This window comes from Ochotona princeps, chromosome 19, assembly GCF_030435755.1.
Source record: "Ochotona princeps isolate mOchPri1 chromosome 19, mOchPri1.hap1, whole genome shotgun sequence".
NCBI classification, from domain to species: domain Eukaryota; kingdom Metazoa; phylum Chordata; class Mammalia; order Lagomorpha; family Ochotonidae; genus Ochotona; species Ochotona princeps.
The window spans coordinates 35265496-35291721 of record NC_080850.1 but is presented as its reverse complement, the minus strand read 5'-3'; the positions used below and the strand labels follow the sequence as shown (position 1 = coordinate 35291721).

The following is a 26226-nucleotide window of genomic DNA, read 5'->3' as shown; positions in this document are numbered from 1 at the left end:
TGGAATACTTCAGAATTAGACAAGTGGGATGGGAACAGGGGACCTACCACACAAACAACCAACCTCATCTACCATGGGTGTGTTTTTCTCCAGAAGGCTGGTCTGAAAGGGACGAGGATACAGACTCCATCAGCACTGATAATGGTGACAACATTGATAAAAATGCTCATGAGTCAGAGATACACGTTACCAGGTACAGCCCACTACAACTGTCCCACAGTAAATGCAAAAGCCTCTGGGATTTCAACTTTATTCTAAATATTCTGAATGAATCTTGCCCCAAACCCCCCTCAGGTGTATAATTAATATCAAATGCTCACATTTTCAGAGTGTCCTCTCTAGATAAGACACATTCAAATGAAACATTTGACCAGAAAGGATGCCAAACATTAGAGCCTGTTTTATTGCATGATATTTGCATAAGAAAAACTATTATTGAAAACTGTAAGGCATCATGCATTCACTGCTAAGCTAATTATTAATTGTACACTTGGGGGTGAACATATAATCCGAAATTTAAAAACTAGTTCCAAAAAAGTACATAAAAAATTTAACATGATGAGCTTTTAAATGTGTATTTGTAGTTTCATATTGTTAGAAAGTGCTTCAAATGTACTGCTGGAAAGACACTCTTTATAAAGGGTGCTGGGGTGATGTCAGATTATAAACTGTAAAAACTATTTTCTGTAATTAGAAAGCTAAGGTGATATCCAAACTTACTTGAATCAGTTTTCAATTCTCACTCAAATTAAGTCGATATATTAATATTCTACAAAACATCTGTTTTTTAACCAACAAAAGTCTATTGAATTCAAGTTCCGCAAGTTGAGTGATCAAATCTCTGGGTGGCCTGACTGTGGAGGCCCAAAAGCCATGCAGTGGCATTAGTCAATGTACTGTGCCATCCAGCGGAAGCCTTCTCCATATCCTTGCCTTTTGAGCACACTGCACATGAAAACTTCTAGAGGTCGAGCGTTTAGTTCTTTCAGAGACACATTCCCCTAAAAAAGAACACACACACATTATGGTGGATTTTCACAGCATAGAACTCCATTCAAAGGTGACTGTGACAAGACTGTGTCTGCTTGACTGCTCAGTTCCCTGCACACACTTCACCTTGGGACAGAATGGCCCTTTAGTGGGAAGTAGGCGAGCTTGTAAGGCGCACAAGAATAAAAATAGTATGACTTACAAAAGTCCAAACTGGCTTCACTGACCTTGAAAACAGACACTCTCTGAGCAGGTTAGGACCAAATAAAGCACTTCCGAAAGCCAAGGTGGACTTATTAAAAAGAAGACAAAATCTCAATCTATACGGAGCTCTATTCTGAGTAAGGATCTGCGCACCAAAGAAATTTTGCCTGCACACTTGGGATTTTCCATTGTTTACCTGGGATTTTCAACAACACTAGGTTTCCTTCTGCCCTGCTATTTAACAAAGCCCAGGAAGGGGGCTCAGCAGCGTGGCCTAGTGGCTAAGGTCCTCGCCTTGATCCCATATGGCCGCTGGTTCTAATCCCGGCAGCTCCACTTCCTCTGTATCTCTCCTCCTCTCAGTATATATGACTTTGTAATAAAAATAAAAATAAATCTTAAAAAAAAAAAAAAAAGCCCAGGAATAAAGAGTATTGGTGTGTTGGCTCACTGGCTAATCCTAAACTTCCAAGGGCCAGCATCCCATCTGTGCACTGGTTTGTGCCCCTGCTGTTCCACTTCCCATCCAGCTCCTGCTTATAACCTAAAAAAGCAGAAGAGGATGGTCCAAAGCTTTGGGATCCTAGACCAATGTAGGAGATGTGGAAGAAGCTCCTGACTTTGGATTGACTTAGCTCTGGCCACTGCAGCCATTTGGGAAATGAACCAACAGATGGAAGATCTTTCTCTCCAGCGGAAGGAAGATTTGTATTTCCTTCTCTTTGCAAATCTGCCTTTGCAATAAAAATAAATCTTTAAAAAAATAATGAATAAATAAAGTTTATGTTGAAAAATCTGTTAAATATTCCTACTGATATTTTATCAGGTTTTTCTGGTCAACACAGGGCCTAAACAAACAGTGGTATGTTTAAAAATTCAATTCTTCCCCCCCCCCCAAGATTTATTTATTTTATAATTTAAAAGGCAGAGTCAAGAGGGATCCAGGTCTCCCATGTTGGGGCTGAAGCCAAGTACTTGGACTGTCTGCCTCTACTGTCCCAAGCACATTAGCATGGAGTTAGATCAGAAGTAGAGCAACTGAGACTTGAATACGGGATGCTGTTGTGGCATGTAGTGGCTTAACCTGCTGAAACACAACACTGGGATCTGGCACGCTGACCTAGCAGCTAAAGTCCTCACTTTGAACACACTGGGATCCCATATGGGCACCGGTTCTAATCCCGGCGGCTCCACTTCCTATCCAGCTCCCTGCTTGTGGCCTGGGAAAGCAGGGGAGGATGGTCCAAAGCCTTGGGACTCTGCACCCACATGGGAGACCTGGAGAAGCTCCTGGTTCCTGGCTTAAGATTGGTGCAGCACTGGCCGTTGCGGCTCACTTGGGGAGTGAATCATCAGATGGAAGATCTTCCTCTCTGTCTCTCCTCTTCTCTGTATATCTGACTTTACAATTAAAAAAAATAAAAAAGAAAAAGAAAAAGAAACATAACACTGGCCCTTGGTGGCCAATTCTGAAAATTTATGATAAGTAAAAAAGTTTTTAAAGATTTATTTATTTTTATTGGAAAGGCTACCACGCTGGGCCCATAAATGACAATTTTAAGAAAAAAGAAGGTAATAAGCATCCATAGCTGGGCCACTGTAATTTACAAAAACACAGGTACCACAAAATCACACTTTCTAGCTTTTTTTTTTTTTTTTTTTACCTTTCCTGTTGTCTGTCCATATAAGCCAAACATCTCTCTTAACCTCTCTTCACCGATGGCTTCAGGTCTGTCGATCTTATTCCCAAGAATCAGTATAGGCACATTAGCAATGGTTTCATCTGTCATTAATGACTGAAAGAAACAATACAAAAGATAAGACACCAAAATAATCAATGATTCATTCTATATCATATCATGTCATGCCAACTCCCTTTGGCAAACTTCTCCCACAGCATCATGTGCTTGATGAGACCATTAACTCAACTCTTGTGCTCCCCAAGGCTCTTGCCGTGAGTGCTCATCCTGTTGACCATGTGATAAAGCATGAGGTCCAGAGGTGAGACCAACACCAAGACGGTAGGCAGACCTGGTTTCTGTTTCCAAGTTGTGATCTTGCGCAAATCAGTTTCACTGAAGCTATGAGATTAGGAACAGCAGCATGAAATAATATACAGTATCTGGCACAGGGCAGGAACTTAGGAATTCCCTGGCCATTTCATGACCAGAGAGCCTACTGACCGCATGAATAAACACCTGTTTGTCCTCTCTGGAAAGAGGAACCAATCATGATTAGTCTGCTGCCTCAGATCCAGTACTGGCCTAGCCTGTTTCTCCCCAGGTCTTTGGAGAAGGAAGAGGAGGTACCTGCACAGCCTCTGCTCACTCCTGGGAGTGGTGATGAACACAGTCTGTTGTACCAGTTCCAGGTTCTGGCCAACTCCTGACAAAATGGCTTCTAGGAAACTAGGGACTGAAGATCAACCCGCCCCAGGAATGCAGCAGACAGGAAATATGCTAGAACCCGCTTTGTTCAAGGTGTGCTCCTCAAGACTTCAGGAAGGATATCTGAAGTACTTCCTCAATAGCTACAACTACTCCAACTTACTCCCTCTGCATTCTAACTAGTCAATGAGCTCAACAAACAGGCAGGACTTTCCTCAGACTGTAGAAAAGCTGCATTCTAATATCTGTATCTCTAATCCATTTTAGTCTTACCAGAGTGATTTCAGTATGTTTAGTTTTAATCACTTACATTAAGTTCTTCTTTGGATTCTAACAGCCTCTCGTGGTCTGCACAATCCACAAGAAATACAATACCATTGATGGCAGGAAGGTAGTTTTTCCACACTCTTCGAGCTAACAAAAACAACCACGAGTTAGACTTTATTTGCTGGAAGAATCCAACAAAATAATGAGTGAAGTGACTGCTTAGCTGCTGCTACTTCACCATATAGCCAGTTTAATCTTTTATCTGATGGTGAAAACTTTTCATCATAACAAAGATATTCCAAGCTTTCCTTTATGTAAGCCAGTTAAATACTATCCTTCTCTTCAATTAGCCCATGTAAGAACAGAATGGATACTTGGCTACCATTGGACAAGGATACATGACAAATTTAGTAGAGGGTCATTACTATGTAAATGTAACATACCAGCAGGAAACTACTTTATATACCTGTGCAATAATCACTTTTTGACATTTCCAATTTATCAAGTTTTTTGTCCTTTGGAAAAAAATTTTTTGGTGGGGAAGGGGCCAGGGATAAATATTAAGTCAGTGACAGTACTGGGTACAAGTCTCTTAAACTAAAATATTAAAAGCAAATGGCTCTGCAAAACAGAAAACAAATGAAATCTTAATACATAACTAAAGTCTGTGAAACCATAAGAGTAATTTTCTGGGGCCCAGAACAGTAGCCTAGAGACTAAAGTCCCTGCCTTCCACATCCAGGATCCCATATGGATGCTGGTTCATATCCCAGCTGCTTCAGTTCCCTTCCAGCTCACTACTTGTGGCCTGGGAAAGCAGCTGAGGACAGCCCAAAGCCTTGGGAACCTGCACCACACAGGAGACCTGGAAGATTGGCTAAGTTCTAGCCGTTGTGGCCACTTGGGAAGTAAACCAGCAGATGAAGGATCTTTTCTGTTTCTCCGTCTCTCTGTAAATCTGACTTTCCAATTAAATCTAAAAAAAAAAAAAAGTAATTTTCCCAGGATAGGAATATGTCCCAAGAAAATAGTTTTCTGATTAAAGTTTTAAGACATATGTTTAAAAAAATTTTTTTAAATAAAATTTCAGGCAAACGATTACATTCAAATTCACTTCAGTCCTCATATTCCTGAAATCAATATCTGCAAATTATTACTCAGTATGTTCTGGAACATGCTGGTCTGGCTGGAGTAAAGAGAACAGAAAAGGGGAGCAGCAGGAAATAAGGACGAGACGGCAGGTCAATTAGTAAGGCTTTCATTTTGAAGTGCTAAGTTAGTTATTGAAGTCTCACACAACATTAACATATTTACAAACTGACTGTGATGGCAGGTGACAAACAGACAAGAAGAGAGACAGAATGGCAGCTAAACTATACTCATGTTCTGTCACCATTAGCAATTCTTACTTAACTGATCAGGAGCATCACAAAAATCACTCTTCATAATTTTTTCTTTAGAAATTTGAACTCATTTTCACTTTTTGTTTAAAATAATAATTCATTTTTATATGAAATGCAGATTTACAGAAAGAAGGAGAGACAGAAAGATATTCCACCAGCTGGTTCACTCCCAAAATTGCCACAACATCTGCAGCTGAGCCAATGTAGAACGAGAAGCTTCTTCTGGGTCTCCCACGTGTGTGAAGGGTCCCATGGCTTTGCACTGTCCTCCACTGCTTTCCCAGGCCATAAATAGGAAGCTGGATAGGAAATGGAGCAGCTTGAACATGAACCAGCACCCACATGGGATGCTGGTGCTTGCAGGAGAATTAGCCAAATGAACTATTGTGCCAGCCCCATCTTTTTTTTTTTAAGAGAGACAAAAAGATTTTCCATTCTCTCCTTCAAATGTTTGTAACAGCCAGGGCTAGGGCACACTAAAGACAGAAGCCCAGCATTCAGTTCAGCTCTCCCATGTGAGCACTTGAGGCATCACCTGCTGATTCCCAGGGTGCACATGAGCAGGAAGCAGAACTGGGGAACAACCTAGACTTGAATCCAGACACTCTGATACAGAGCTTGGACATCCCAAATAGCATCTTAACCACTATGCACAAGCTGGCCCCCACTCCTGATTTTCAAAGCATTTATCTGGGGATACTAATTCCTAAATTTAAGTTTACTCTGACCTTGCTTGCATAGAATCAGATTTCATGTCCTAGAACCTAATGGTTCTGTATTTATTAAAATATAACATCTGCAAGAATAATCAAATCTTACCTTGAACATGTCCACCCAGATCAAAAGTTGTAAAAGTCATGCCAGCAATGGTCAGTTCTTCTGAAGCTAAATACAATAAATAATTCTTCACAACATGAAACACATAAACTCATCCTTGGCATATATCATTACTTAATGTCTGATTCATTTCAATTGTGAATAAAATAAAACTCAACATTTAGGAATAGGTAAAAGAATACTTAGTTATACTCCAATTTGAATTAAAAACGTAATGCATACCACCATAATAATAAATTCTGGTCTTCATTATCTTTCATAAATAAAACATTTATTTTCCCTTTACTATTCTTTCTACTGAAAATGTTTGCTATGTATTCAATTAAGCACTTCAATCTATTAACTTTTTATGTAGCTTAAATAATAATTATCTCTTAAAGCCGACAAGAGACAGACTTTAGTAACAAGCAACTATGATAAAAAAAATTGTGGCCATTATTTCTTCAAATATTTTTCTACTCCCTCTACTCTCCTTTTGGAATTTTAATTAGAGGTTTACAAACTGCTTTTCACTGAAGCTGTTTATTTTTCTTTTAAGTCATTTCTCTTTCTTACTCATTTTTTTAGTTTCTATTTCACCGAAATAAACCACTGATATTTCCCTCTGCAGTGCTAGCATTAACAGGATATTAGTCCCACCCAATGAAAATTTCATTACAGATACTAGAAGTTCCATCTGGTTGTTTTCTGCTTTCTTTTTTAAAGATTTACATATTTTTTTATTGGAAAGGGAGATATACAGACGAAAGGAGAAACACAGAAAGATCTTGCATCTACTGGTTCACTCCCCAAGTGGCTGCAACAGTAAGAGCTGAGCTGATCCAAAGCCAGGAGCCAGAAGCTTTTCAGGTTCTCCCAACTAGATGTTCCCCACTCCTGCTTTAAGTCTTTGAGCACATTTATTAAAATTGTCTTACCACCTTATTTACTAATTCTATCATTTGTCACTTTCCTGTTGATTAATTTTTCTCCAGGATATGGATCACATTTTCCTGCTCCTTTACATGTCTAGTAATTTTATAATAGTTGCTGAATTTTGTTGTATTGCTTTGAAGATTAGGTTTTGTTCTGACAGTTGAGTTGCTGGCAGATTAATTTTTAAGTTCTGTTTGGACAGATCTAGAGTTGCCTTGAGCTTGGGGCTAGCTTTGCTCCATTGATAAGGCAGATCCTTTTGGGGTTTTTACTGAGTGCCTTGTATATCCAACCTTATATTCCCTTTGTAGCTGGTAGGAAGCTGAATCCTTCCCAATCTTACATGACTTATACTAATCATCTGACTATCAACTGGTAATTGTGTTTTCTCAGAAAATGGTTCTTTCACTGGTCTTGTGGAATGGAATTCCAACCACAGCATATGTAGATTGGTTTTCAGCCACACAATGTCTGCAGTCCTCTCTTCAGAGATCCTCCATTTTGGCACCCTGCCTGCCCAGACCTTGGCTTCTCCAAAGTGTATCTGTCAAAGCCTTGGCTAAGAGAGACTACGGGCTGTGTTTCAGTTTCCTCTCTTTGTAAAATACTCTGGAAAACTACCTTCTGGCATAAAGCTAGAATAATGGAGGCTTTTTTCTTTTTTCTCTCAGAAACCATTCCACCATTCCTGTGCTTCCTACTGCCCAATATCTGAAAACAGTTACTGTATATTTTTGGTCCAGTCTTCTAGTACTTCAGGGTGGGGGAGTAATTCCACACTGTCACTGCCTCACGGCCCAAAGTTTCCCACAATTGTAATGAAAGTTTCAGTGTAAATATTCTGACCCAGAATAGTATGTTCTGTTAAGCTCTGAATACCAACTGTATAAAACACTGAATATAGTCTGTGCTCAAAGTTACTATTTTCCAGGAAATAATTATGTTTGCATGTGGTTGGAAAACCACTGGGATGGTTATGATTACTTATATATAAAGGAACTTCCAGAATGATTAATTAACCTACAGAACACTGCTAGACAACTCAGAAAGTCTCCTTTGACCCATCAAAGATCAGGTCTCACCATTAGAAGCAACCAGTGATTTGAATTTGGTTAATGTACCTATTCTAGAATTTCACATAAATGGCATCAGACTGCAGGTAATTTTTTAGTGGCAAGCTTCTTCCATGTAGCATTAATATGACTGAATGTAACAGTAATTTATTCCTCTTTCTTGCTAAAACCCAATGTTTATTCAATATTTTTAAAAATTTAATTAATTTGGTGATAGGGAAAGGGGTAGGGAGGAAAGGGAAGGAGAGACAAAGACAGAGAGCTGCCATCTGTTGGCTTCTTCCCTAGCAACAGCAAGGATGGGCCAAGAAAAAAAGGGAGGAGCTGCAGAACCCAATCCAGGTCTCAGCTAGAACTCAGCTCCTGAGCCATCACCTGCTGTGTTGCAGGAAGTTGGAATCTGGAGCAGAGCTGGTACTCAAACCCAGGCACTCAGACCTAGGATGGAGACTCCCAAGTGGTGCTTAACCTCAGGCCAAATGCTCACTTACGCTGCTTCTGTCAGTCAGACATGGCAGATGTTTCCAGTTTGGCACTATTATAAATAAGGCTGGTACAAACAGTCCTATGCAATGCTCTTGGTTAATACGTGTTTTCATTTCTCCTGGATAAATGCCCATGAGTATAACTGCTAGATCATGAGATTTCTCCATGATACTTTTGATACTTCAGTTTGAGAAACAGAAGTTGAAATGAGTGTGAGCCGTGCTCTGTGTCACTGCTATAGCGCTGGCATCTATGACAATGTCTGATACAAAGTAGGGGCTCAGTAGATTTTTGCTGAATAAGTAAGAGAGCAACATCAAAAAGTAAAAAAACAACTTACACCTAATATAAGACCACTCTGCAGTTTCTTCCAATTCTGCTGTTTTTGCTGACAATTTTATATATTCAATTTCACCATGATCATTTTTCTTTAATAGTATTGATTGTGTATCAGAATCTTATTGCCAAGCCCCACTCTTTCCTCCTAATATAAAAAAAGATTTATCAATTTTTTTAAATCTTCCTTTTCCAATCTAACAACTTTACATTCAATACTTTGTTTTGTTTTTTATTCTATTCTCCTTCTTTGCTCTCTGAACATTTATTGACCTAAATAACTATTTCATCATATATTTTTTGGTCTTATTCTCAATTTTATACTTATTACTAAGGCCATACTCATTTTATAATCTGCAGATTATGCTTTTAAACCCTGTATACTTGATTAGTGATCCCTCCACTAATAAAAGTAAGGTCAGAGGCATTTACACATTAGGCTTCTGTTCCTAATAATTGGGTCATTTTAACATAAACCGTTTTTTTAAACAGTACACTGTATAATCCACACATATAGGATGATATGTATTAATTCATTTACAAAGTCATTACTAATGTCTTCCAGTTGATCTTTCTAGAATAAAGAAAACAAATCTTTTCAAAAATTATTTTTAAATTTTTTTTCTTACATAATTAAAGTGTACCATTACATGCTCCATTCCTTGGATTAATTCTGTAGTGTTTATATTAGAAATGCTGAGGTTGTCAGGACTAGAAAAGTAAAGGGTGACCAGCAATCTAAAAGCTATAATCTGTCTACTGAACTAGGGGGCCAACATAGCATGGTTTTACCACTGCGGAGAAAGTCAGGGAATGGTGACTGTTTCCTAAATATGTCACAATCTGTGATATATAATTTCTTAATTCCTCTACTTGGAGAAGGGTGTATTAACTGATAAAAAGGTATGTGTATTATTTCAAGGTTTAAATACACCTCCTGAGAACCGGGTCACTTATTACTTACTTCTTTAGCAATAGGTCAAACGAGCTGATCATAATTTATAGAACAACAACAATAACAAAAACAAAAACACAAACAAAATATAAACCACATCTGGTCAGTGCACATGACTCAGCATCATATGGGGGGACATACTTACTGGGATGTAATGTTGGGACATGCTGTCCAAGTCTGTCATCTTTTAGCATGTGTAGCAATGTTGTTTTTCCTGCATTATCCAATCCAAGAAATACCAGTTTACCAGTTTTCTTATATAATCCTGCAGAGTTATGATTGGTGAAAGTCGTATTAGTAATCTGACTCAGATTATTCAAATCTTTAAATCTGACCCAAATAAGTGTAGAATTATAACCCTGTTTTATTTTAAGATTACGAGAATGAGAGAGCAAGTAAGCAGTCTTCTGATTCACTCTCCAAATGGCCGGAACAGCCCGGCCGGGCCAGGACAATGCCAGCTGCTTCATCCGAGTCTCCCATGTTGGAACAGGAGTCCAGGAGTTCAGGTCCACCACACCAGTGCAGGGAAACTTTTTCAAATTTTTTACCAGATGAAACGTTTTATTTATTTGAAAGAAAGAAAGAGAAACAGAGCAAGATGTTTCACCCTTTGCAGACAAGGCTGAGCCAAGTGGAAGCCAAGAGCTTAGAACTCTATCCAGGTCTCCTCCAGGGTGGCAGAGACCAAGTACATGAGTCATCAGTGGCTACCTCCCTGTTGTAAATCAGCAGGAAGCTGAAACTGAAGCAGAGTAGCCAGGACACAAACCAGGTACTGTGATCTGGAATGCAGATAACCCAAGCGGCATCTAAACACAGTAACAAATACCTCTCCCTGTTCCCTACCTTGTTCTTTCTCTGCCTCTCAAACAAAAACTAGGGAAACTAAATCTTCCATAAAGAATGAAAAGTCACTCTTACGACTGCTGGATAATTATGCTTATTAATATTCTGCTTTCTGAAAATATTTTTCCCAATATTTGAGCAATGGGGGTGGGACAAGTAGAGAGGAGACAGAGCCTCCGTGTGCTGCTGCTTCAGCCTCCAGATGCCAGCAGCAGCTGAGCCAAGCTGGGCCTTAAGCCAGGAACTCAATCCAGGTCTCAGATGTAGAGACAGGAATCCAGTCAGTTGGTTCATCTCCCAGAATGTCCATTAGCGGGAAGCTAGAGTCAGGAATAGAGCAAAGAACTGAACTCAGGAATTCTAATGTGGGATGCAGACATGCATCAACAGAGAAAATGCATGCAAGCATGAAGTACATACACTAGTTAATAAATGGTAGGCATTTCTGTTAGTAATCTTCCTTTATTAGCAAATTTGAGACAAAGACAGCACTCCCATCTACTGGTTCACTCCCCAACACCAGTGAGCTGGGGCCAAGCAGAGGGCGGAGTGGGGAATCAGGAGCCCAGGAGCACAAGCCAGCCTCCAAGGATCTCCGATCAGTGAGAGATTGGAGGTGAAAGGCTGAAGTCAGAGGAAGGCACCGACGCCAGAATCCTGACATGGACTGTGGGTGTCTTACAGTCTTAACTGCTAGGTCAAAGGCCACCCCATTAGTAGTATTTTTATAAGTGATAATTATTCTTGCCATTTTATAGATGAGAAAACTTGGGGTACAGTGGAGAAAGTAATCTATTCAAGATTATATTATTTGTTTTTTAAAATTTATTTAAAAGGTAGAGTTAGAGAGAGAGAGACTCATCTTTCATCCACTATTTCATTTTTCAAATGGCTGCAATGGCCAACACTGGAGCAGTCTGAAGCCAGGAGCCAAGAACTGCATCCTGATATCCCGTGTGGGTAGGAAGGGCCTAAGCACTTGGAACATCCTCTGCTGTTTCCCCAAGCAATTAGCAGAGAGCTGGGTCAGAAATGGACCAGCCAGGCCTCCAAACCATGTTCACGTGGGATGCTGGCAGCGGTTTAATCTGCATCCCAAGATTCCATACTTTAAAACAGATGAGCAATTGGATATGTTTTGAAGTCCACATCACATATATGCATGCAAGTGTGTATCTGTGTGTGTGTGTGTGTGTACATTCAAAATGCACAGTGACAGATTTTCACTGCTGGTTCACTCCCCAAATGCCTGCAACATCCAGGACTGGGCAAAGCCAAAGTCAGAAACTTTATCCTTGGTAACCTGTATGGGTGGCACGGATTCAAGTACAGAGCTATCACCTGCTGCTTCTCAGGTACATTAGCAGGAAACTGGATCAGAAAGACAGTAGCTGGGACTTGAAACAGCAATCTACCCAACAGGAAGATTACTCAAAGTGCCCACATTTTTTTTTTTATTATTTTGAATTTTATGGTACAATTCCATAGAGTCTGGGATTTCCCTCCCCCGCCATTCCCATCCCCTGACTGATTTTCCCCATATTATAATATATATTACATGTTATAATATTGTAACACAACATGTATACATACATACACATATTGATACACATAATATGTACATTGTATGTTGTAATATGTATATTGTAATGTACATGTTACAATAGTATAGTCCTTCATAAGCAGTTATAAGTCCATCAATCTGTTATTTAAGTGTGCCCCGACATTGCTATTACAATGTCAGACAGTCCAGCATCCCACAAAGCCCACATTCTTAATCCCTGGTTTATTTATAAACAGAATCAACAAATAATCATTATCCTTTAAATAAGTTCAAGCAAGATAACTATAAAGAACAAAGAGACATTACCTAAAAACTGTAGCACACTGCTGAAGCCACTGTAAATCCAATCAAATATGAAGGACATGTCCAAATCTTACCAAGGTCTGAAAAAAAAGTTTTGAATTTAATTGCCAATAGTAAACATCTTCACACAAAAAAATCTATTTATTTTTGTTTGAAAGGCAGATTTTTCACAGAAAGCAAAGGTCTTCCATCCACTGGTTTACTCCTCAAATGGCTATAAGAGCCAGAGCTGAGCTGAGAGCCAGGAGCTTCTTGTAAGTCTCCTACATGGGTGTACGGTTCCAAGGACTTGGACCACCCCCTACTGCTTTCCCAGGCCATAGGCAGAGAGCTGGATTGGAAGTGGAGCAGCAGGGACACAAACCAGTGCTCATATAAAATAACAGAGCCACAGGGTAGAAGATTAGCCAGCCAGCACTTCGCGCCCCAGTAAACACTAACTTTCAAATGCCAATTCTGTGAACATAATACCACAACAATTTTATCACAAAGTTAATAAATCCTATTATGAAGACCGGTTTAATCTGATCTGTTCATATGTATAAGAAAGAAAATACCACTAAGATACCAAGTAGAGACAGCTCTTGTCCATTAAAGTAACAAAATGAAGAAAGAATTATAAAAACCGGGACTAGAAAGGATGTGATAAAGGAGACATAGTTGCTGAAAGTATAAATTGTGTACAGATCTTTTTCAAAATCAATCTTGCAGTAACATATCTGTTAATACCATTTGACTTAGAAATTTACTTCCAGAAATTGTCACAATATAGAAAAGTTTCATGCATAAAGATGTGTATCAGAAGTGTTAAGAAGAATATCTGGAAATAATCTATGTTCAACAAGTTAGAAGCCAGTGTACTGTCTCCTGTAACATTCACATCCCTGTGAATGCCAGTTCAGGTCCTGGCTGTGCCACTTCTGATCTAGCGACCTGCTGATGTGCTTGAGGAAATAGTAGATGACCCAAGTTCTCAGGCCTGTGCCACCCACATGGCCTTGGCCTGGCCCAAACTATCTGTTGGCGTGAACCAGAGAACGGAATGTCTCTGCCTCTCTCACTCTCTGTAATTCTGCCTTTCAAATAAATGATCATTCATAAGTAATTTTTTTAAAAAAATAGGAAGCTAATTAAATGATAGTGCATATATACACACACACACACACACACACATATGTATGTATATATATCTTCTATGGGATATTTATATTTACCAAAACCTGTGGATACACAGAGAAGAGGAGGTAGACAGATTATGACAAAGAAGGAAGAGTATGCAAATCTCATCATACTAGCATGAAGTAAAGATCCTTTTTTTTTTATTTAGGATTTATTTTTATTGAAAAGTCATATATACAGAGAGGAGGAAAGACAGAAATGAAGATCCTCTGTCTGTTGATTCACTCCCCAAGCTGGGCCGATCCGAAGCTAGATCAGAGCCTCCTCTGGGTTTCCCACGCGGGTGCAGGGTCCCAAGGTTTTGGGCCATCCTCAACTGTTTTCCCAGGCCACAAGCAGGGAGCTGGATGGGAAGCAGAGCAGCTGAGACCTGAACTGGCTCCCATATGAGATCCAGGCACATGCAAGGTGAGGACTTTAGCCACCAGGCTACTGCGCTGGGACCCCAAAGTGTCATCTTAAACTTACATGTTGCATAGTCCAAGGAACCATAGCATTCAGTTTGCTGGGACCGAGACAGGAAGAAGAGAAATCAGTCCCCATCAATACAACTTTAGAGGCCACAAGGAGCCAACTGCTGACAGCAGAGCTGGCTGCAGTAGTGGCCAGTAGTAAAATACAACAGAACTGTCTCCATGCTTCATGAATGGAACGACCTTGAACAAGTTTAAGTCTCTTATTAAAAAAAAAATCTCTCCAGGTATTTAAAGATCAAGTGAAATAAAATGCTCAAAATAAGTCCAACTGTCACTGTTTCTGTGGAGTGAGAAGAGAGGTTAACAGGCAGAAGCATTAAGGAAAGATTATTTTTTTCAAAAAAAAATCTGAAAAGGAATGAGAGAAGAGATTCTCAAGGAAGGGTGCGGCTTGACTATGAGAAGTGAAGGAAAGCAGCCAGTGGAAGGGGAGAGGTCAAAGCCAAGGAGAAAGAAGGAATGAACTAGAACAGAGGAACAAACTCTCCAGAGGAGCTTGAAATGAGATTCTATTTTTCCTGGTAAGATGAGATAGAAACCTGTGGCCTTGTCAGGGATCTAATTCCAAAACTGAAGGTGCAAAGAGAAATTTTAAGCCACAGTGTACAGTATCATAATAGCTACTATAGGGAGTGGATCAAGTTAAAGAATTGCCAAGGACCCAAGGGCTCATTCACAGCACAGCCAATGAGCGCTGAGTTCTGACCTCCCACTAGCCGGCAGCAATGGCAACTTAGGCTTTAGGGAACATGGAGCTCGGGGAGACGAAAAAGGGCGGTGCAGCAGGACTTTGTGAGCTGCACCAACAGAACTGCACAGAGAGCGGACAAAGTACAAGAGGTCTTCATGCAACCAGCGGGGCGGTGATCAAAGGTAAGGTTCTCACAGAACTGAACTGGGAGAATACAGGAGAAATCTAAGCCAGAAAGAAGGTGGAGACATAGTAAAACGGTGAGAGTGAATGGTGGACCAGAATTGAGCCAGCAAAGTACAAGTAATAATGAGATTGAAGAGTTCAAGACAAGCTCAAGACAAGCTCAAGAGAAGTTCTGAGTGGCAGCAAATGTCAAGGTCTGGCTATGGAATGAACAGATAAGGAGCAGTGGGGGTGAGAGACATGGGAGGCTAGGTTACAGGGTACACTGTCCACAATGACAAACAATGGAATTCCTGGAAGAGTGGACAACACTGCTATGAAAATTAATGCAGTCTCTACTGCAGATGACTACTGGTTTTGATGACACTTCTGAGTAATGGTGAAGAGTAGAAGGGTAAGCCTTGAAGGAAAATGGATGTTTTGGGGGCTGGTGCCAAGGCATAGCTAAGACTTCACATGCAGGGCTGTCAACCCATCCATATGGCTGCTGGTTTGTGTCCTGACTACTCCACTTTCAATCCAGCTCCCTGTTAATGGCCTGGGAAAATAGCAGAGGATGGCCCATCATTGGGCCCATAACCTATGTGAAAGAACTGGAATAAGCCCCTAGCTCCCGGCTCTGGACCAGCCCAGTTCCAGCTGTAGAGGCCACTTGGGAAGTGAACCAACAGGTAGACAATCTCTCGCTCTCTCTGTTTCTCTTTCCCTCTAAATCTGACTTTCCAATAAAAATAAATATTTAAAAACAAAAATGGACATTTTAATGGAATAACTGTACCAGTTTGCTGTTGCAACATTTTTATTCTAAGACAAATAATCTAATAACATATATGGAAAAACTATGCTTTAGAGGCTCAGCACTATGTACAGTTCTATAAAGTTATCAGTCACTGGAAACAGACAGACTTCATTCCTCGGTTGCTGTTCTAAGAACAAGTGAAAATACTCAATCAACTAAGTATAAAAGTTACTTAGCTACAGACACCTAAGCGCTAGGAACAGGTTACATAACACAGTGAACACACTATTCAGATATGTGAAGAGCAAAGGTCAAGAACAAGGAAACATATACACGTCAGCAGATTTATTTACTGCATGAAATCAACACCAAACAGGAAAAGTCCTGATGCAGATTTAAAGAATGATCTCAACTATCACGAAAATCAGTGCAAGGGACAGAATGGAAAGAAACTTATCACATTTCAAATAGTTTCTTAACACCTTATTCCACTAAGCTCTTATGGATGATTTGATCTACAGGTAATGTACAGAAAAGGCAAATCCCTACAAGTAAGTAGATTAGGGAAAAGGAAAACAGGAAGTGACTGCTCTGGGTCCTGGGTTTCATTTTGGGGTGATGAAAATATCTTGGAATTAGATACTGCTGAGGGTTGCACAACACTGTAACTATACTACAAACACTGAACTATATATTTTAAGAGTAAAATTTATAGTCTTTCAATTATAGTTCAATACAGCTATTAATTTTTCAAGCAAATTTTTAAATTTTACATTAACACTTAATGATTACAGCTGTCTTATACTAAATATTCACTTATATGAACTTCTTAAAAATACACATAGGAGGACAAAAGACAAATACTCAAAAAGACTACTGAGAAAAAAAGACATACTACTATTACCTAAAAAGGCAAAGTGTCAGAGTACAACCATAGAATCAATATATTAATAACTTTGGGAAGAAAAACACGATAGAGAGGGATGGAGAACCGGTTCAAGGATTTAAAAAAAAAATCTGGATTTAAAGTACACCTTTGGAAGTACTATTCTTTATTTCTGTAAAACAATCTTCCTAAGCCCATTTCCTCTTGCATATAATAATACCAAGGCCTCACAGAGTTCAAAGCCACATTAAACATAACACATGAAAATACTCAGAGTACTATTGACACAAGACAGCATTAACTCATTCAGACAGCACAAAATGTGAAATGCCAAATTGCAACTAAACTTCAACAGCAACAACCCATAAACTTAAAAAAAATCCCTAATGACATTTTGGGCTTTTTTTAAAGATTTATTTATTTTTATTGGAAAGTCAGATATACAGAGAGGAGGAAAGACAGAGAGGAAGATCTTCCATCCGATGATTCACTCCCCAAGTGACCACGATCCGAAGCCAAGAGCCAGGAGCCTCTTCCAGGTCTCCCACGTGGGTGCAGGGTCCCAAGGCTTTGAGCCATCCTCAACTGCTTTCCCAGGCCACAAGCAGGGAGCTGGGAGGGAAGTGGAACAGCTGGGATACAAACTGACACCCATATAAGACCCCAGTGCATGCAAGAGGAGGCTGCAGGGATTAAAACCTGCGCTAATATGGATCCCAGCACATGCAAGACAAGGAATTTAGCCACTAGGCTACCATGCTGGACCCTAACAGTAATTTCCTATCCAATTGTGCTTACTCAGACTTATGATGAAAATATGAACAAAATCTGGATATCAGTATCCTATCTGTGAAGAACTTATCAATTACCCTCTCCAAATTGAAATCGTACTGGAAATATAAAAGTGGCCTAACTATATTTATTTTTTAGGTTTTTTTCAGCAGATGTCATAAGATGGATGAGGATGATATTCAGTGCTTTAAGATTGTTTCTTGGGGACCCGGCAGTGTGGCCTAGTGGCTAAAGTCCTCACCTTAAAAACGCCGGGATCCCATATGGGTGCCGGTTCTAATCCCGGCAGCTCCACTTCCCATTCAGCTCCCTGCTTGTGGCCTAGGAAAGCAGTCGAGGATGGCCCAATGCATTGGGACACTGCACCCGCGTGGGAGACCAGGAAGAGGTTCCCGGCCGTTGCGGTTCACTTGGGGAGTGAATCATAGGATGGAAGATCTTCCTCTCTGTCTTTCCTCCTCTCTGTATATCTGACTTCGTAATAAAAATAAATAAACCTTTAAAAAAAAAGGCGAGAGAGTTGAAGCCTATATGCATATTTATATGAACAGGACTTTTAAAAAGAATGAGTCAAAGAGGGAGCTCTTTTATATTATAAGAAGGTTGTTTTTGAGTTTGAGGACTGAATGTGCTAACAATGAACTAAGAATATAAAAACTAATAAACATGATAAAAATGCCCACTTTAAAGCACTCACTGTAAAGAACACTTTCAACACTGATCTCAACATTATTCGCCTAGTTGTGTTTTGGCCAAGACACAATTTAAGCAAGTTTCAGCCCAGAATGTACCTAGAAAAGGGGTTGGAGACGCAGTGAATCATGACTACAGAATTTGTGAGCTTGTCATGATGCAGCAAAGACTTTCATTTCTGATAGATGACTCTTGTGCCCCAATTCTCGCTGGAATTTCCACTCCCGCCGCATAGAGCAAGCCCAGGGAAGGGTGGCAGGCTCACCTTCCCCATGCCCAACACGGCACGCCAACACGTTCCTTTCTACAAACTCTGACAATGCCAAGGTACTATCTTTAAAAAGTTTTAACATCTCAAAACATTTGGCCCACACACCCAAATCTACTGAAAGGTACAGCAGAAGATCAGACATGTTGCTTTGCTATATTGACATCACTAATCAGGAGCAAAACGTTCAATCTTCCTGTATTAGCTGTCACAGAGATCACACTACCACCACCTTCCTTAGCGGACTGCTACTTAGGCAAAGTAAAAATAAAATAGATACATTTCGATGACACTGGCCGCAGCCTTCACCTCATCGGGGTGAGCTAACAGAGGCCCGGAGAGCAGCAGCAGCCAACCTGCAGCTATCTCGCTCTTTCGTAAAATAATCCGGCGCTCCCGATGGGATGTCCGAGCGTCCATCGCGGAGGACACCCGAGACCTGTCCACTTGGGCGCCCCCAGATCCCAGGGGTGAAAACCAGGCATCCCCTCTCCCAGAGGCGCCTTTCTCGCGCGGCCCAGGGCCTCTGCCCGCCACTCCTCCCGGGAGCAGGGACTGCCACTCACCTGTGACCGAGGAGAACAAGACTCCCGGGCTGGCGTCTGCCCTTACACCCTCCCAACCCGACCTGCAAAGCGCGATGGCTGCCGCGGCCCTGGTTGGCGTCAGTTCCTTCCGGGCCGGCGGGTGCCTCACTAAGCCACGGTCCGCGGGGCCGCAACACCGCGCGCCCTCAGTTCCGCCTCCGCCGAGTCCCGCCGCTCGTTTTTCAGGTCGCGTCCAGCTTTTCCCCCCACACACGTGCCTGAGCGCCTGCCTCAACGTCGGTTGAAGCCATTATCGCTGGAGACTTACAAAAAATACGATTTCAGAACTCAGGTTTCTTGCATTTGTCAATAGCTCACAGAATGTGTGTGCCAGATAATATGTGGATGCTGGTGGTTATTGACCATTACACAAGTTTTTTTTTTTTTTTTTTTAATTATTTCTAAGGCAGAGTTATAGGGATCGGCGTTGAAAAGTAAGCAGGACAGTGGCTCTCTGCGCATACACCTGGAAAACCAGAGGAAGATGGCCTATGTCCTTCAGCTTCTTTACCCACCTGGGAGCTTGGAAGTTTATGGTTCCTGGCTTCCACAGCCCTGGCTGCTGTGGCCATTTAAGGAGTGAAGTGATGGGTGGAAGATATTTCCCTCCTCCTTAAGTGTGCCTTTTAGTTTCTTGTTTGTTACGGAGATAGGCAGCGACATAGATCTTACATCTGTTAGTTCACTTCCCAGATGACTTCAACAGCCATTCTCGGCCTGGTGGAGCCTAGCAATCTGGAGCTCCATCTAAGTCTTCCATGTGGGGTATTTGGGCCATTTTCCTTTGCTTTCTCAGGAACTTTATCAGGGAGCTAGATCTGAAAGTGGAGCAGTAGCAAGGACTCAAACGAGTGCCCCCGTATGGGGATGTTGGTGTAAAACAGGCTGCGTCTTCATTCATGACCTACAACAAGGGCTCCTAGCTAATGCATGGGCATACCTGGGTTCCTTGGATAAAGTATGGAGTCTGATTCGCACACTGCTCTCAGACCTAGGATTCCTAGTGCCAGAAGAGGTGGGAGCTGAAGCAACCAGATGTTGTTGAGTGGATTTGCAAAACAGCTGCCTTTGCTGCTGTCCCTGCTTTCTGCTTGAGCTCAGTGTCTCCCTCCAGAGTTCTCCCTCGCCATTGCCTTGCCTCCCCACCTCTGCTCGTTGCCCTGCCTTCACATTATAGCTCAAATAGCCCTTCTCCCAGAGGCTAGCTGGTTCCTGGTTTTCACAGCCACCAGGTCATCTGACTTAAGGATGAGGTTATCTTGCTTAGTAGTGTACAATTGCTTACATGTGACTTTGTTAAAGACTCTCTGAAGAGACATTCTTTACCCTTCCTGAGGTTAGGAGCTCTGTCTGCCTTTTCTCCTTCTAAATCCGTTGTCATACTCAGCACATAAATGTTGCTTAATAAATAGGAGCAATGGATTCATTTGTAACATGAAGGACCCCTGGGAACACTTTCCATCTGAGGGTTGGGAGGTTTCTTTAGAATTCCTTGGTCTGAATTAAAGGAGCTGCTGCTTTCAGGCTGGGTTCCCCTTGTCCCCATCTCAGATTTAGCTGGTTTAATAAACACTCCCAAGTGGCTGGAAGTAGTTCATTGGGCCCCTTAAGATCACAGCTATTGTCCTAGATGGCCTTTCTTTCCTAAAACCCTTGGCATTTTGGCCAGCCCCTTCAAATCCCAGTTGTGATTCCAGGGGCTTTGGGATCAAAAGGAACTAGGAATGGCAACATGTGAAAATAAGCCAGTCTCTTTCCTGAAGATGGAGAAATGCTTAAGATCACAACTAATTATAATGAGCCCAGAGAGTAAAACACTGACAAGGAACAAAATGATGGCAGAGCAGAACCAGTGGAGAGGCAGGAGAATATCTAAAGGATATTCCCCATCAAGCTTTCTTTTTTTCAAACTCTGTCTTTTTTTTAAGATTTATTTATTTTATTACAAAGTCAGATATACAGAGAGGAGGAGAGACAGAGAGGAAGATCTTCCGTCCAATGGTTCACTCCCCAAGTGACCACAACGGCCGGTGCTGAGCCGATCCTAAGCCGGGAACCTGGAACCTCTTCCGGGTTTCCCACGCAGGTGCAGGGTCCCAAAGCTTTGGACCATCCTTGATTGCTTTCCCAGGCCACAAGCAGGGAGCTGGATGGGAAGTGGAGCTTCCAGGATTAGAATTGGCGCCCATAAGGGATCCGGGCGTGTTCAAGGCAAGGACTTTAGCCACTAGGCCACGCCGCTGGGCCCCTCAAACTCTGTTTTGCTATAGCAAAATACACAGACATATCTCAACTCCATCATTTTTAATTGTGCAGTTCATTTGTAGAAGAACATTCAGAATCTTTGCTATTGTGGGAGATAATAGCCAGTTGAATCTCCCCTGAAGGAGCCAGGAGCAACTGATAAGGTTTAGATAAAGAACCTGCTAGAGGAACTAGCTGTGTTTTGGGGAACTGTCCCTTGCTGCTGAGATGTAAATGGATCAGCCCCTCCTCCCTGGCTGCCTACATTACAACCTTCCTTTAAAAGTCTGCTGCTGTTAGTAAACTTAGGCTATTGGCCATCAGTCAGTAGTCCATGTGTGCACCAAGTCCATCGCTGCGGGACAGTGACAAGTGGCGCCTGGACAGGGACTTGAAAGAAGAAAAGTGCAGTGGAAACTCCCACAGAAAGTGGTGAGTGGGAAAATGGGCTAGAACCAGTGTAGAGCACAGTCTTTTATCTCTCTTATGCAGAAATTTTTATTGAAAAGTGGAGCAAAGGTAACTAGGCAGCAACTGCGTTCTTATTTAGAGCTTATTTGTGAATATAATCCTTGGTCCCCAGATGAAGGGACACTAGAAACTGAATTTAAGAATTTTACTCAGAAAAATGGTGAAAAGGCCGGAAGGAAAGAAGATATTCAAGATAGTTTATGGATTATATGGGCTTTAATGACAGCTGTTATTATCATTTTAGAAGGGGAATCTGCAAGAAACTCTTCTAAGAGGAGACACCCCCAAAATATACCTAAAAAAGAAATGTTTCATAGTACGGACAAGGAAGAAAGAGAAACAGAACTCTTAAGTGGTCCACCAACAGGAAAGACTGCCGTAATATGGCTAAAAAAGAAATGTTTCACAGTACAGATGAGGAGGATGGCAAAGAGGAGCCCATGAGAGCCTTCCCTGATGGGAGACACCACCATAATATGGCTAGGAAAGAAATGGCTTATACTACAGATGAAGAAAATGAAAGAGAACATGCGAGAGATCCTCTTATAAGGAGACACCTCTATAACGCAGCTGAAAGAGAAAGGCCTTATACTCCAGACCTTAGAAGTGACAACTCCCCATTGCTCCCTCCCGCAGCCTCAGGCAGTCACCATTGCCCTTCAGTCTGTACAATCTGGATGATTTCAAGTACCTCTTGTAAGTAGAATCATAAGTATCATATGAATAAGAATCATAAGACTCAAGTACCTCTTGAAAGTAGTATTTGTCAGTTTGTAGCTTTTGAAGTGCCAAAGCCTAAGGATTTTTCTTTCACTCAAGGTCATGTGTGTTGTAGCATAGATCAGAATTTCCTTTGGCCTGTCGCAGTAGCCTAGTGGCTGAAGTCCTCGCCTTGCACATGCTGGGATTCTATATGGGTACTGATTCGTGTCCTGGCTGTCCTGCTTCCCATTCAGCACTTCCCACTTGTGGCCTGGGAAAGCAGCAGAGAATGGCCCAAAGCCTGCATCCTGTACCTGCGTGAGAGGTGCAGAAAGAAGCTCCTGGCTTCAGATCAGCACAACTCTGGCCGTTGTGGCCATTTGGGGAGTGAATCAATGGATGGAATATCTTTACCTCTTCTTCACTCTGTAAATCTGACTTTCCAATAAAAATAAATCATTTTTTTTTTAAATTTTTCTTCTTTTAGGGATGCATGTTTGGGCCAGTGCTTAAGGCACTACATCCTCTGTTGGAGTGCCCGAGTACAAATCTGGCCTTGCTTGTGATTCCAGCTTGCTGCTAATGCTCCTCCCTGGAGCGTATGATGGTTCAACAAGTTGGATTCCTACCACCCACATGGGAGACCCAGACTGAGTTCCAGGTTTTGGCTTCAGCCTGGTCCCCGCCCCAGCTGTTGGGTACATTTGGGGAGTGAATCAGCACATGGATGAGCCGTCTTACTTTCAAATACATAAAAATAGATAAATAAAAATAAAAATGCAAAAGAAGAGAAATGGAATTTTCCTTAAGACTTAACACCCCCAATCTGCTTTTTTAAACAATGTTTTATTTATTATTTTTAAAAGATTTATTTATTGGGCCCGGCGGCGTGGCCTAGCGGCTAAAGTCCTCGCCTTGAACGCCCCTGGGATCCCATATGGGTGCCGGTTCTAATCCTGGCAGCTCCACTTCCCATCCAGCTCCCTGTTTGTGGCCTGGGAAAGCAGTGGAGGACGGCCCAAAGCCTTGGGACCCTGCACCTGTATGTGAGACCTGGAAGAAGCTCCAGGCTCCTGGTTTTGGATTGGCTTAGCTCTAGCAGTTGTGGCCACTTGGGGAGTGAATCATTCCAACGGAAGATTTTCCTCTCTGTCTCTCCTCCTCTCTGTATATCCGGCTTTCCAATAATAATAATAAAATCTTTAAAAAAAAAGATTTATTTATTTTACTTGGAAAGGCAGATATACAGAGAGAGGAGGAGAGACAGAGAGGAAGATCTTCCATCTGATGTTTCACTCCCCAAGTGGCCACAACTGCTAGAGCTAAGCCAATCCAAAACCAGGAGCCTGAAGCTTCTTCCAGGTCTCACATACAGGTGCAGGGTCCCAAAGCTTTGGGTCGTCCTCAACTGCTTTCCCAGGCCATAAGCAGGGAGCTGGATGGAAATGGAGTAGCTGGGATTAGAACTAGCTCCCATATGGGATCCAGCGCAAGCAAAGCAAGGACATCAGCCACTAGGCTACTGTGCCAGGCCCCTTATTGTTTTTATTTTAAAGATTTATTTATTGATTTGAAAGGCGGAATAAACATCCTGGTCTCCCACAGGGGCCTATGTGTGTGAGCCATCTTCCAGTACCTTCTCAGGCACATTAGCATGAAGCTGTGTCGGAAGTGCATATTGTGGACTTGAATGGCCACTCCCAGAATGTGGGTGTCACCTGCTGAACCCCAATCCTCACCTTACACCCCATGTTTTTCTTGATTCTTGTTGTTATAAGAATAATACACAGCAACTGTAAAAACTTTATAAGATCCAGAAAATTTAAATGGGAATAAAAATTATCTTCTGTCAAACCTCACAAGAATAACCAATCACCGCTGTAAAACAGTGAACATTCTGTAATCATACACTTTTTTCTTTTGCCAGATGTTTAACATTAAAACTTTAATCTCATTGCAGGTGATAATTCAAAGACACTAGCTACTTGAAGCTTCAGTTCTTGCTTCTGTAAAATGGGAAATAGTACTCACATGGAATGATATATCTTAAAATGAAAATAACATGCAGAAAGGAAGAGATGTAGGAAAAGCATCAGGCAAGTGTGCGTATCATAGTTTAAATTGGAGAATCGGCCTGGACCAAAGGTGACCTCCATTCTCAAACTGTAGAGCCTTTTAATCAGCACAGAAGTTTTAACCAGGACAGAAGCATGGTCAAAACTGGTTTTGAAAGTTCCCTCTGGCACTAAAGTCTGTGTAGGTTGTAGCAGCACAAGCCAAGACTTAAAGCCAAGATGACTATTGTAACCAGGCAGGTGAGCGGTAATAAGGGCCTCAGTTGAATCTGGAAGAAAGAATTAGGGAGTCACTTGAAAGTCTATAGGTTGGAATCTGTAAGTTTTCAGGATTGATTGAATGGAGCTGGCAAAAGCAAAGAGACATATCAACTCCCAAAATTAGAAATTGGATCGATAAATACACTTCTGTCTCCACTACCTCCACCTCACACTACAGGCCACCATCCTCTCTGGCCTGGAGTTACACTGCAATTCTGTTTTTTCCCTGTCAACCACTTTTCCTTACAGCAGATGGATTTATTTGAAAATATTTGTTTATGAGAGTGAGCAAGCATGCACACACTCCATCTGCTGGTTTACTCCCCAAATGCCTATAATGACTGAGGCTGGGTCATGCCAAAAGTTAGAGCCAGAAACCCAATCTGTTTTCTTTGTGGGGAGCAGGACACCAACTACTTGAGCTGCTACCTGCTACCTCCCTGGATGCACATTAGCAGGGAGCTGCAATGAGGAGCAGAGCAGGAATTCCAACCTCAGATGCTTGGGCAGGGAGAATGACTTCCCAAGCAGCATCTTAACTGTAAGTCCAAATGCCCTTTCCTGTTTTTTAACAGATTCACTTGAAGCATGGACTGGATCAAGGTTTTCCTATATGTATAATTACTGAATTGCTTCCTGAAGCCCGTAAACCCCTTAGAACAGCATAGAAGACCCATTGCTCTGGCTCCTGCTCTTTTGGTCTCATCTCATGCCACTCTGTGTTGCTCACCCCAGCAATCTCCCTCGTGTCCCTGGATCTTGGCAGGTGCTGTTCCTGTGCCTGGGATCCCTCTTCGTAATACCTTGTTTTCTACCCTTTGGAACATAGCTTAAATGTCACACACCTCCTGTCCTAACCATCCCATCCAAGCCAGGCACATGTTTGCTGTTCCATCTTAACACAACCCTTTAAAAGCACTTCATTTGCATGCTAGTTTTCTGCTTTCTGCAACTACACACTGAAGAGGGGCGAGACTCTATTGGTGCTATTTTGCTTTTGCTTTGTGCCTGGTTTATGGAAGGCAATTCATAAATTTTTTAATTTATTTTGGAACATTTTATTTTTTTTAGGTTTACTTCTTTTTTAAAAAATTTTATTATTTTTTGCCATTAATTACAATGTATTATGCGACACAATTTCATAGGTACTGGGATTCTCCCCCCTTCACCCCAAACCCTCCCCCACCCGGTGGATTCCTCCATCCTGATGCATAGCCACAGCTCAAATTCCGCTGGGATTCCCTCATTGCAAGCATTTACCATACATAGAGTCCAGCATCCCATTGTCCAAATTCAACGACCTCTTAGGGAGGCCCTCTCAGGTCCGAAGGCAGAGCCAGCAGAGTGTCATCCCAATCAACTAGAAGCTCCAACATATCATCAGCAACAATCCAGGTATGATGAGGC

General features: G+C 41.6%; 1 protein-coding gene across 1 annotated transcript; it reads right to left on the bottom strand.

Moving 5' to 3' along the window:
• Window positions 1-380: 380 nt before the first annotated feature.
• On the bottom strand, window positions 381-19201 carry SAR1B (secretion associated Ras related GTPase 1B). Its single transcript, XM_058677501.1, has 7 exons — window positions 19046-19201; window positions 12573-12649; window positions 9999-10118; window positions 6071-6136; window positions 3892-3995; window positions 2859-2990; window positions 381-1001 (listed from the first exon to the last, which is right to left on the bottom strand). The coding sequence occupies exons 2-7, from the start codon at window positions 12628-12630 to the stop codon at window positions 885-887; spliced, it is 597 nt and encodes a 198-aa protein (XP_058533484.1). The 5' UTR covers window positions 12631-12649; window positions 19046-19201; the 3' UTR covers window positions 381-884.
• Window positions 19202-26226: the final 7025 nt, after the last annotated feature.